This window comes from Battus philenor, unplaced genomic scaffold (genome assembly GCF_028537555.1).
Source record: "Battus philenor isolate CCGP_79_NKW_IND1 unplaced genomic scaffold, ilBatPhil1.0.hap1 SCAF_4, whole genome shotgun sequence".
NCBI classification, from domain to species: Eukaryota; Metazoa; Arthropoda; class Insecta; order Lepidoptera; family Papilionidae; genus Battus; species Battus philenor.
The window spans coordinates 10796878-10810785 of NW_027181704.1; the positions used below are offsets into that span (position 1 = coordinate 10796878).

The 13908-nt window shown below is 33.5% G+C and overlaps 1 protein-coding gene across 1 annotated transcript; it reads left to right on the forward strand.

Annotated features, from left to right (window-relative positions):
- Positions 1-3133: 3133 nt before the first annotated feature.
- On the forward strand, positions 3134-5512 carry LOC137928782 (achaete-scute complex protein T3-like). Its single transcript, XM_068771751.1, has 2 exons — positions 3134-3769; positions 4961-5512. The coding sequence occupies exon 1, from the start codon at positions 3185-3187 to the stop codon at positions 3761-3763; it is 579 nt and encodes a 192-aa protein (XP_068627852.1). The 5' UTR covers positions 3134-3184; the 3' UTR covers positions 3764-3769; positions 4961-5512.
- Positions 5513-13908: the final 8396 nt, after the last annotated feature.

Genomic DNA, 13908 nt, shown 5'->3' on the forward strand with positions numbered 1-13908 from the left:
AGATATTGGTGCAATCTCGATGTCTACAAATTTCTACATTTCAAATTTTCACTATACTGGTGTGAACCTGTATTCAAAGGGCGAAGAATCCAGAAGAATCCACTCTCTCTGAGACGCATTATGCGAATGTCATCTCTGACAAAAACGCAGACATCGGCGCGAGGTTAATAATATTGCTCCAAGATATACCAGGGTAACTATCCTGTGTATATCTGAGGCGAGCGGTGTCTGCCCAAACATTTCATCTGCGTCTCCGTGAGGAACAGCAAGCACAGCTTTTTGGACTCGAGGTGCACCGAGTCGAGGGTAGCGTACAAATCTCAAATGTTAGAGAGATGCACGTGAGAGGGCGAGGTTCTTCTTTCTCTACCATCTGTATACAATTACATCATAACAATGACCGATGTAAGTATTAAAGAATTTTATTTACAAATTAATAACAATTCTTTTTTATTATTAATGTTTGTTTAAAATTACAACATATTTATTTCTAGTACGTCGTTAGCGATTGTACAAATACGTTTAATTAACTTATTTTTTTGTAGTGCGATATTTACGCGTAGAAGAAAACTTAAGCGTGAAAGCCAGGAACGTAGTCCGACAAGCACTGCCGTTTTTAAGTGTAGTATTTAGATATAAAAGCTCTTTTCACACTAATTTCCTTCGTACTGATAGAATAATTGTGATTGCGTCTCACCACATTTGCACACATCACTCATTATCATCATCTCATCACATATCTTTTTAATTATTTTTACGACCTCTTCTAAAACGATACGATTAAATTGTTATAATCGTAGTATATTTTAGTGAGAAGTGAAATAAAATTGATAGAAATTAAAGGGTACGCTCAACAAATAGTGACGAACATTTATTCATTGGCATATATTGATTGATATTTAGTGTCATAAGTTTCTTCTAATTACTATGATTTTTTTGTTTAAATTAGTACCTGTTGAAAAAGTAAGACAAATTAATCAATTTTGTGTATTAAGTTAACACAAAAATCCCTGAATTCCTTTCATTAATAAACAATTCGTTTTATTATTTACTTTCTGTTCTTCGCGGATTCGCAAACACAATGAAGGACCAATTCCACCTGCTTGCAGGTGAAATTTTGTAAAATTAATTTTTAGCTGAACCTCTACTTGGTTAAAGAAATATTTGTCAAATCTAAATAAAAGTCTCTCAGCCTTATGATTCCAGAAGTATCGCACTTAAGAGGAAATCTCTTAAATGTATATAGATAGACAAAAAATACTTATAAATGTTAAAATTTCTTTTGTTTTACATAACGAACCTTTAATCCAAGCGCAAAATTTTAATAGTTCCAAAAACGTTTTAATAGAAAGCGCAGAGCGATAACGTAACTGAAACTGTCCATTAGTAAATTGCTAATGAGCTATTTCATTAAGAATATTTATTGAAATTAAGTTTCGTTGTTCGGTTGTAGTAATTTCGAGAAGTGGGACAAAATACATCGAGAACTGTGCCGCACACGAATGTCACACCTGCGCCCAACCTGATGCCCAAAGCTCCGCAAAGGGAGCACGCTTTTATTTCGTTGCGCTTTAAAAATACCGCTTTTAAAACTGGTAGTTTCGTACTGCCCGCAACGCTAAACGATAAGTAATCGAATTAATTATTATCCTACGCAAACGAATCTAAATACAAAATTACATAGGCATCTTATCAAACTGTACGACGTCTCCTCTATCCGATAATCCAACACTTTAATTAATCTGCAAATAAAAATACTGCGTCCGTCGCCTAGGTTAGGTGATGCGCCACACGCACCTGCCTTGCGGCGAGGCTGCCATTAGGCGCAGAGACGAGCAGTGTATAAGCTCGAAATCAGACGATTTTGATAGAACCGATTACGACACCCGTTGCCGAGAAATCTGCTGCCTATACCTTTGAAATTATTTACGCGACGTCATAATAAACTATATCTATGTAGATTAAAGATTAATTTTTTTTTAACTTTTAGTTCCTTATTACTTATAATTTCATAAACGTGCCTTATTTGTCACGTTTGTTTTTTTGACACTTAGTCGTCAAATTGATGTAATATCGCCTGAAATATAGAGTGAAAGGATTGTTACGCTGCTACCGCCGCCTTTATTATATATCAATCATCAAAATAATTGGTTACAGGCGCAAAAGCTGTATGAGAGTGAATGTATAGCTCATTTGTTATCAATTATTATTTGCCATCCCTTATAAAACAATGATTTAAGAAATAATAAACAACGAAAGGATAATATAGTAAGCACAAGCGATTTACAAATTCGTATAACTACAAATTTAAATCAATTATTGTTTATTATTATATTTTACTGCCAGAAGATATTGGATTGTTACATTCTAGTAGAAAATGTAAATTAATATAACATATTTCACAGTGTTCACTTCGCCTATTTTCAGTTAATTGAAAATTTAAAATAGGAGTAAGCTTTAAGAGAAAGAGTTCTAGGTATATACTAACTTGTCGCGATCTCTCTGAAACCATAAGACTTAGAGACTAGAAATTCAGTAGGCGCATTCCTTTTGCAATTAACAAAACTCTAACGGGTTTACGTTTATTAAGTTTGCGAAGCGGGCGGAGGATAGTTATTAATTACTTTATACATAAATTAAGATCCAACTTACATAAAAGATGGAAATTTGTATTTATCCAAGAAGCTTTCAAAGTAAAGCCTTTAGGCAGTTACAGATAATTTTAGAGGCTTATTTACCGAAGCCTGCTGTAAAACGCTTATAATGCAGTATCATCGAGGTTCCGTTTACTACGTCTATTTGGCCTAACGACTTCTAAATAGACGGAGCGGGCAGATCTTGTCCTCCGTACAAGGCAAAGGACGGGATAATTATGCGCAACAACGTGCAACAATAGCGGCGCGAGCTCAGTTCGCTCTATGGCATAATAAGCGCCAGCGTATTTTGATCGGCGCGCAACTAGTAGCGGAGCAGTGGCGTTGGGCGGTGGCGGGCTGAGGGGGTGCAAGGGGAGGAGGGGTCGATGCGGCGGCCCGTGCGTGCGCGCGCGCCGGGCACGCGCCCCACCGCCGCCGCGCCGCGCTACTTAGTGTCGGGGGTGCACGCCACCTCCGCCAATCCACCGGCAACCTCCGCGGCACGCACACGTGCGCTTCACTTGACCTACTCACGACAGGTTTACGCGATGCCCATGGCGGCGATACACGCTTATCAAAATCTCGGTGTCAATCAGAAGCTTACGCAACTTCAAGCACCTGCACCGAGACGACTGGCTCCAGCACCAGTAAACACTGGCTGTAAGAAGAAGTCTTATATCCATCAGCCTTATCCCACTCAGCCTGCTTCAGTGGCTCGACGAAACGCACGTGAAAGAAACAGAGTAAAGCAAGTTAATAACGGATTTGCTGCACTACGACAGCATATCCCTACCGCTGTAACAGCGGCTCTTGCCGGAGGAAGGGGGACTTCACGAAAACTCAGCAAGGTGGATACCTTGCGTCTAGCCGTAGAATATATCAAGAGCTTAAAAAGGTTATTAGAAGAAAATGAGGAAGGTTGCTCAGATAATCAAATTGGAGTTCGCCTAACTTCAAATGGACCTCAAACGCCACCTTCTTCTGAAGAATCTCATTCGCCTGCCCCATCACTGGGATCAGAAAGTTCTGTCGGGCCAAATTGTCACGATGCATATGATTCATATGAACCCATGAGTCCCGAAGACGAGGAGCTTCTTGATGTCATATCATGGTGGCAACAACAATGATAAAAGGTTCGTAAATTTTTTTATTTAAATTTTGACAGTAGCAAATTTTATTTTAAAACAGTCATTATGAACTATAATAATAATAATTTAATCTAAAGTATTATAGTACGTAACCTTGAAATGTGTTGACATAAGCTTCAGAACTGATAATACCTCAAATTTTTATCATATTGGTTTAGAGTTCCTTCAAATCTTTGTTGACACGTTAGTTTTATTCGACTGTGAAATGTTTTCAAGGTTAGGTCATAGGGATTCAGTATTCAGAATTAATTCATGAAGAATAATATAATAAATAAGAAATATGAAATAAAAAGCCCATTGTAACTTCGAGACGTCTCGGTTATAAAAATTTTGGTTTTCTTTGGCTTTATGTTCGGTACCTACCGGGTCAGGTCTACGTTTTTATATTACACAATTTCTATAGCGACTTGGATCCTTAATATTCTGAGCAAAAAAGTAAACATATACTATTATGAACGCGCATTGTACCGTCGCATAGACTTTATCTGCCCATTGTTAAAATTGCCTTTGCACAAAAGCTCGTCTTTGACAAAAGATGGATCTTAAAACATGTCGTCTTTCAAAAAATCGGCGTTACGGATAGCCTGGTAGACTTTTTTTGAAGCATAAAATTTTGCAGTTTAAATAATCAATGAATGAAATAAGATAGAACCCGCATTAAATTCTCTATTCCATACATTCGAACGGCAATTATTTCTAACAATCTTGTGGTTCACCCCGCATGTAGTGAGCGAAATTACAGATAAAAAGTTGCGTATTCTAATAACAAGTGGTCATATGAGATTGCTCTGATTCGTCTCGAGTGGGAACAGGTTTTAGCGCAGTTTCGTCCTTTCATTGATGTTTTAAATCACCACTACGCATCCGGTCAATAAGGGCTGTCGACGCTATGTGCCATATGGTACTCGCTCGATTCGCAAAAACAAATAGCCACATTTAAAAAAAAAAAAAACAAAATTGGAACTCGCAAAAAATAGAGCCATCTATTAATTTATTATACCGGAAGATGATGTTTTAAGAGGAAATAGAGGGGACTGTGAGAGCAGGCACACGTGTTACAATATTTGCTAAGTTACGAACAGGCATCTGTTGACTTACGTGTTATCATGGGAATCGCAGCGTCATACTTAAAACGTTGTTTTTTTACAAATACTTATGATTTTATTTTGTTCATAGATTTCGAGATATAAAGAGATCAAAGTGCGGCCAGTAAGCGGCTTCTCGATTGTGAAAAAACGAGTATTCGCCTCAAGTAGGACCCAAGCGATGGAGCGCAAGGGACTCGGAGAGAACCTCTAATTAAGCGCAATCAGTATATTCCTAATGAGAGGGGATAATAGTGGACTATAACGACCACATCGATGCATTCCGCCGAGCGACTGAACACGACCGAATACCCATGATTGCATTTCATACATCAATGGAATAACATTACCAAGACTGAGCTGATCATTTAATGTTCCACATAAGCATTTAGCAGTACTGCAACACTCAAAACAACGCTGTGCCTTAATGTAGCCTTACTTAAATGTACTTCCGATAGGAATTAGTTTTTTATATTATTTATAAGCGTTTTCTAGTCAATAGTTTAAGAGTTTTTATATTGTTTCAAATGTTGCAGTTAGACATTTGCTTTACGTATCAATTAAATAACTTTAGCTTTTGGAGAATAATGTTTTACACTGTTTCTGACGTAAGCTAATAGTGTTGAGACAAAGACTTGTACATAAATTTATTTAGTACCCTAAGAAAGATTCCTAATAATTTTAGATGTTATATCACACTGTTTTGAAATAACAGAAATACTATCTTAATCATTTGATTATGCTATTTCTGTAAATAAAAAAGTTATATTTATGAAATGTTTTATTTCCTCGTTAAGCTACATGACTTTTCCTATTTTATATAAAATTACAATTTTAAAATATTATATGAGGTTGAACTATTTATAAAAAATAATAATAAACATTAATTTAAAAAATATATATTAAAGCTCGCTATATAATCTATTTGTTCTATTTTATATGACAGAAATTTAAGAATCTCGTTATATGAAAAAATAGAAAATAAAGCTTAAATATTTCAAAAAAAATTTTAATTTCAGTATAATTTCTGTAGATAGTATACAACATATAAATAACCAGTTATATTTTAGTTAGTTGTACCTCTCAAAATTAAACTCTGGTGGAACTTCGTAAAATCTGAAAATTCTATATTTCTTCTTTTCTATTCTTGCATTCGTAGCTCATCTTTACCTGGCGAAAAGAAAAATCCAACCAAATTAATAACTAAACCTTATAGTTTGAGAGATATCGTGTTGTATCAGCACATGGGTGGACATCTCTTATAAGTACATATATATATATAGATCACCCAACTTATTATCTCATACCATGCAATCTTAGGTAATTTTGTAACCTAAAGTGAAATTTCATCGCTACAATGATTTCTATCATCTTGTTAAATAAAAATTGAAAGAGCATTTTTGGAAGATTACTAAGTGCGTTTTATCAAGGGCTGCGTCACTAATTTACATTAGTGGAGATCGAAATAAATGTTGTTATCGATAAAAAATACTTGATTTCTTGTATCCCATAAAATATTAATAAAATAATATCGTATCCATATCACTAATATAGCAAAATGAACTTTGAAAGCATCAAAAGTCAGAACGTAGCTTCAATTAAAGCAATGCCATCCATCTTTTGTAATACATAATGATGTATCAAACCTTTGAAAATGTATTTTAATTTTCCCATAACATTAAAGTTTTAAATGTAATAATAGCATTAAAATAGTTAAAAGAAATGGAATTCCATTACTAAATTATTAAAAACAAATATGTTTAATAAATATACCTGCTTACTTACTTATACGACATCGTTATTATATTCTATGTTGACATCGGTGTAAAGTTGATAAAAATTAAATAATTGCTAATGTATGTTGATCACAATTAGCTAATGATTTAAGTGAATATGAGCACAAGAACAAAGTCGAATTTATAAGGTGCAATATCAGAAAAATACTGCACATTTGTCTGGTATTTACCACAAATTTTCATATTCAATAAGTTCATAAAATTATTTTGTTTATAGTAGCAATTTGATCAAGTATCAAATACGTAAAACCTATGTCATGCGATAATTTATAAGGAATCAAAAATATAAAATTGTGTACACAATGAAATCCATAAAAATAAATTTTAAATGTACACGTGTCTAATATCTGGTTACTGCATAAAGTATAAATAATAACATATTTGAAATATCTCCGAAACATTTAATTTGAAAAAGACAATCAAAGTTGCAATGTGATCACGTTGCAATGCCCGCCCATCGACATCAAATTGCAATAGTAATTTTTGATAATAGAAGGGAAGCTTGCGCCATTATGGGTGGATATTTCCGTCGGGGTTATTAATTGTTTGAACTCGTTGTTGGAGCAACGAAACGGGATAGACTAGATGCGACGGAAACGTGGGGCACACCTGTGAATTCGCGAATAGTTTCGTCGTCAGCATCCACCTCATTAAGAGACCTATTATCATCGGTTGCTACGCGTTGTTACTGACGTTTTTACTCGTCCGGTTACTAGCAATGAATCGTATTCAATGACACATTACTTCAATTAATTGAAAGTGCTATTACAAAATATTTTATCACAATTTACTACAATGGAAAGTTAAACCAACTGAAAATTTAAACCAACGGAAAGTTGTAAGTAATTAATAACTAGTGAATGAAAAAAAGTAAAAAATACTTTGACAAATAATTCTTTAATTGACATATATAGTTATATATGTCAATTAATATGTGGTACACTATATAAATTAATGCTTTCAGAAACAATAAATAACGTACTTATAATATAATAACAAATAGCTTTTTCGTAATTGGAATTACTACATAATTACTATACTAATAATTATTGTTCAATATCTGTCCCTGTAGACTGCACTGCCAGAAGTTATTCGCTCGACGCATTGCAATCGAAAAAAATAAATTATTGTAATTTATAGTGATCACTGTATAGAAGGTCATTAGAAATAGGTGTAAAATCTTTTTGGTGACAAATGCGATACATTCACCCCTTTGAATCTTTTACATCGATAACCAAACACCTAGTACATACATTTTGTAAGTCGATTGTAAAAATGAAAGAGAAAATTCCTTAGTCAATTTATTAGTTTTTAATGTAATGAGAAAATATAGAGTTTGTTTTTGAGTAAATGTCATAATTAGAAATATGTTTGACGTATTGTTTTTTGGAATATAAAAAAAGATTACAGAATTGTATTCAAGGTGGCCGGCGTACGTACGCTCGTGAACACTCGGCTCGGCTCGTGAGTTTACGGGGCACGCGACAGTCGCGCGCGCTTTGCGACGCAGCTGCCTCCGCGCCTCTACCAATAGCTGATTGTTTTTTTTTTTTTACTTTTATTATTGCCATTAAGGTATTTTTCTTGTTATAACTTAAGATTATCCGAAATCTGTTTTTAATATTTCAATAAGTCCGTTTTGATTTTTTAATATTTATTAAATATATTAATGATTGATGTGAATTAAACAAGGAATCAAAAGAAATTGGTTAGATATTAAAAAAAGCTAAATATTCATAAAATTTATGGTGGTTGCAACTGTGATTAAAACGAAACTTGCTATTTATTCATTTTAACTTTACTTCGGCGTGTTTTTGGCGGCCGTTGTCCTTGACAGGGAGTGTACTGTTGCCGTCAATGTTTGACCTAAATCTGAATGTATAAAGGCAACATGTGGCTATTTTCGAATATCGATCAAGTTTAAATATTTGCACGCTTTATTATAAGGTACTGTATAAGTATTTATTTTTTTAAATCGCGCATTATGTTTCAACATTGTCGTTTCGGCGCATATATACCCAGTGTAAGTCGTAGGCCTCCCCCATATATCTTTGGGAAGTTACTGCTGCTACCAATGTAATTATTGCAAAAAGTGTGAATTTAATACGATAGCGGAATGAACCGGGAATCGTACCTGAGACTTTCGATCCCAAGTCTCGGTCATCTAACACTGGGCTACTACACCGCTCACTATTTGCTTATATAATATCTCTAATTTTTTTGTCAATATTTATAAAAAAGCATATTTTGTAAATTAAATTAGTATTACACTGTATGTACACATTTATAAAATATAATAATGGAACGAGTTCGTAAGCTATTATATATAGGGTAAGTAATCAATCAGACAGTTTTGAATGGTTCAGAAATTCTCAGCGAACTATAAAACTCATTAATGGCCCTTAATGAATTGGACCACGGTAGCAGGTAAACCATTTACTTAAATATCTCGAATAACTTCGTCAGTTATCCCCTCGGAGGGCAGTCGTCACATTTCGTTGTTCAGATGACAGCGGTCTTAAAACCTTATTTTATTGTGTGACCCAAATATTTATCTTTAATACTGTAAATTGGTTTTTTGTAGGTACTCCTGAGTAGCAAAGTGGTATTTTGACTTTAGTGTAATATCACTGCACTATACTACAAGTATACCTACGAGGCTACTTGTGTTAATGCATTCTGACTTTTTTTTTACTCTGGATCTACACGATTCCCTTATGTACAGATTCCGTGGGCATGTCGATGCTAAACTTCGTTTACGTAACTAAGTTTGAGAGATTGTTTGGAAACTTAGCTCGGGTTGTTACCTCACAATATTATCGAATTAATCTGGCTTAAAGATGCTGGAATTCCGGCCAGTATTTCGGACAGCAACTTCTCATTTCATGGAATTATCAATTTCTCATTCATAAAATTATGAAATTTCAATTTAAACGAAGCTTATAATTTAAATAGACGTTTAAACCAAGACAAGTTTTTATTTACCTGTGCTCTACTATTATAGATTGATTTTATTACCCGACTTAAAAATTATTTTAATTTTGAGATGTTTTCCTTTTGCATTATATTTTGTATTGTCTAGCTTATGCGAAAATTTATATTATATTCTTATTCGTTAGCTTTATGTTAACGTATTAATTTAAGTAAAAGTGTTTTCGGTTGCCTAGTCACAGACGTTATCGGCTCCATTCAAAGGGATGCAGCGTCGAACTATTCAAATAATTAGGCTCGATACCGCCACCGGCTCGGCTGGAATTGAACCGCATAAAAATTATCGAGAGAACGGACGGTCGACACAAAAAGTGTACCAACGTGATATATCGAGCCTGCGCACACACTCGACCACCATTTATACTTGTTTGACGGGCAGTTGGGACTCCGTTCGGCTTTTGTATTAAGTCATGGCTTACGATTTGGGAAATTAGTGTTATTTATTTACGACGTTTTCACGTTTTGTCTTGTTTTATAATAACCTCCTTTAAATTTAAAATCATATTTGAATTGTCAAAAATGTACTTTGAAGTAGCAAATTAAAAATCTTTTAGCTTTGTTTAGTACTTTTACTTATTATTGGAAACTTAAAATACCTATATCTTAAATGAAAATCATTAATTACATTGCCAACATAAAGGCTTCGGAAATGAAAATTTTTGACCGCACCGAGTTCGTCGACCTGGCCAGGTGCTGAGTGACAGTCAATATTGTTACTTATCAATAAACGGAAGAAATTACGTATCTATAGTCGATAAGCGACGTATTGTGCTATAACTGACCTTTCACAACACGCCCCGCACCATTACTAAATTTAAATTTAATAATGTTTACAATCATACTGATTTTATCAATTCTATATTTCTATACAGCTGTCAAATGTGTTGACAGTAATGATGATATCGATGTCGAGTTGTTATTAAGAAATCGAAATATTTAAATCATTTGGCATTTATTTCAACATTGTGTCGCTTTATTAGTTTTCATTTAATATTTCTATAAGGTGCTTGAACATTTGTATGCAAATCTCGGCAATAATACAAATTTCAAATCTCTCATCAATCTCCCCTTAATGTTGGGATAGATATTTTTAATGTTTATTAATCAGTGATCATTGCTCTATTTTTATTAATTTATACGAATGAAAAATTACCATGTTATCGTTTATAACCAAGTTTTATCTGTAAATTTCTTCTAAATACTTTGGCATTAATGTTTTATAAACTACAAACATAATAGAATAACTTAAGAGCATGTGTTATGAAAAAACTATAACTAGTAATTCTTTACATATAATATTTCAGTTAATGTAATCTATATCAAGGAAACAACCATAATTTCAGACGTTTCGCTCTAATGAATGCATAATCAAAAAACAGCCACACCGGCGGTCTCAACGTCTGCTCAACTACATAGAAGATTCGTTCTTATTCATTCTGGGTTAGAATTACTTTAGAATGAAACTATTTGAAAGTAATAATGAAAACTTTTTTCAGAACTAATGACAACACAGACTAATAATCTTGAATAAAAATAAAATTTCACAATGCTGTCCAAGCTATTAATATGGTAATTCATTGCTTGGCGAAACTTTCTAAAGCTTGCTACTCTCTATTTGTTTTAAATAACCTATTTAGTATAAAAAGTTTTAAGCGAAATCTAAAATAATAACAGCATAAATATTAGTTGAATACAATGTCTTGACCGTAACGGAAAGTAATTCGAGGTTGAAATTTCCGCAAAATAATCGTGTCATACACGCTTCTGGCTAATAACCTACAATTGGTATATACCCGGGTGAGTAATTCAAGCTTTGGTGGTCATTAGTACGATGCGAAATTTGCTAATAGCATCTCAGTTTACCGAGAGATATATCAAACTGAAACTGCACTTAAGGGAATATTAAACGCTAACGTGTTGGTGGTAGGTAATCATTACAAACAGCACCGCCCAGAAGTCTGGCCTTTTGCGATGAAATAATCGATTATCAAGACGAAGATACGAAATAATCGTTACAGCAGGCTTTTCCGCAATCATGCACCCGTACAATGCTACAGTTGCAAACAGTTTCAATACGAGTCGAATAAAGATAAAAACACCTCTTGTAATAAACAATGTAGCTGCAGTCAAGATAATGTTATACAATCTAGAATGTGCAGAACCCTTATAATCTCTTAATGTATCTAATAATTGAACGCCGAAGTTAATTGTCTGCGTTGAGATCCCAAGTAACATCATATTTAAAGAAACTCATTATGTTTATTTTCTGCGACGAGACACCTATTAATTTTATTTGTGATTTTATGGAAATAGTCAAGTAAATTAAATTTTTTTATAGTTTTATCTAGAAAAATAAACATCCATAATATACATAAAATTTTTTACAATATTTATTTTAGGAAAAAAATCCACGCAATGTTTGCAATTTCACACTTCAAAGGATTTGGATTTTCCCAGCCGCAAGTTTTTTTCCTAACATCATATTTAATTCAAGAGTCAGTAACATTTATCCATTTGAAGCAACAGGTCATCTCGGATGATTGTGACCGCATCAATTTTCTTCCCAATTTTCTGTTTCATTGCTTAAAGTGGGTAAGGCACGAGTCATAGTTACTGAACTGTGACACTGTTCTATTCGTTTATTCCCCTTCAATATTATAATTTAGCTCTGAGTTTTAGAAATGAATTCCAAAAAATATATTCCGAAGGTGATTAAAAAATATTAGCCTAAATGGTGCCAAAAATACATTTGCGGTAATTAGCTCAGGATAGAAAAAAAAGCTTTTTATTTATAAATTTAGTCAACAAATAAATCCATCTGATCTAAATTAATCATTATTTAAAACTCAAATACTTCAGGAGACATAGCATCGCGAAGATTGATTGACATCTGTAATAATCTAGTATAAAATCCATTAAAGGTTTTTGTCAAGTTTAAATAATCAAACTAAAAAGTTACCCGCCTATTTTAAACGAATAGTTATTATGGTAATGTAATAATGGCGAACCTACTTATATCCCGACAATATAGGTGACATGGCTTATACCAGAGAGGCTGAATAATAAGGAAAAAAGTATAGTAGACAAGGTAATCATAGGAATTCTCGATGTGAGCAAAAAGAAAAAAAACTACATGGCAGGTGTAATTTGCTATTTTTATTTATTTACATGTGGACAGTGTTAAAGACAAAAAATGAAAGAGAATCATGGCTTAATTATTCGACGGAGCGTGACCAAAGCTAATGGTAATAATTATCATTAAAGTAATACTGTCCGCTAGGATCTAAACCGTGGTAAATTAAGTGTAGATAGAGAGAGCAATCAGTAGCAGTGGATCATAGACGGTAGTCGCATAACGAATGAGACAATCAGAGCTAGAGATGTGGAGTTCACGGAACTATTGGTCATCGGTACGGGAATTTAGGAAACCCATTCAGATTTGTTGCTCGACTGGTTTAAAATTGTCTAACAATATATTTAGGGTCTTGTTACACAATTTTATTTTACTTCTTCATATCTTAAAGTACACGAGTTCGCATTTGAGTAAATATTTCATAGTTTCAGCAGTACGACTACCTCATAGATTTAAAAAATATATAAACGTTAGTACATAAAAGAACTAAAATACATAGAAATTGTTTATGATAGATACTTCTCTTAACTGTACGTAATAAAGTATTTAAGTTTTTTATATTTTCGACTGATCGTACAACAAGTGTACGCTACGATTGAAAGCAGACCGACTGGTGGTCCGCCGATAGGAGCTACCAAGATCGTTTTAATGACGGTGACGAATTGAATCTTCTGCCGCCCACTGCTATTACTTTAATGGGTTTATTACAACACATATCGGGAAAACCTAAGTGGACCCTATTAAATGATATTACCATCTAATAACTAATGTTTTTAAGTTACTTCAAATGTTAAAAAAGATAGGTTGTAATATGTATTAATTACGTCACGTATCACTCAACGATAAAAAAATAATTAGAGGAGCTCATTGCATCCGTAAATTATTTAAATTTGTCTAAAGAACTGTCAAAGGAAAAAAATGTAACAATACGCAAGTATTGTTACTGGTAAGTAAATGCCAATAATGAAGAAAATAAGTTAAGACCTGAGTGCTTTTTTTACTGTAAATCGATAAATATTACCTTACATTTATCGTTTGATCTAAAGAATTACAAATGAAAATATTTTGATTAGTAATAATCAATACAGAATGATACAAAACTGAAATGTAACTTTGAAG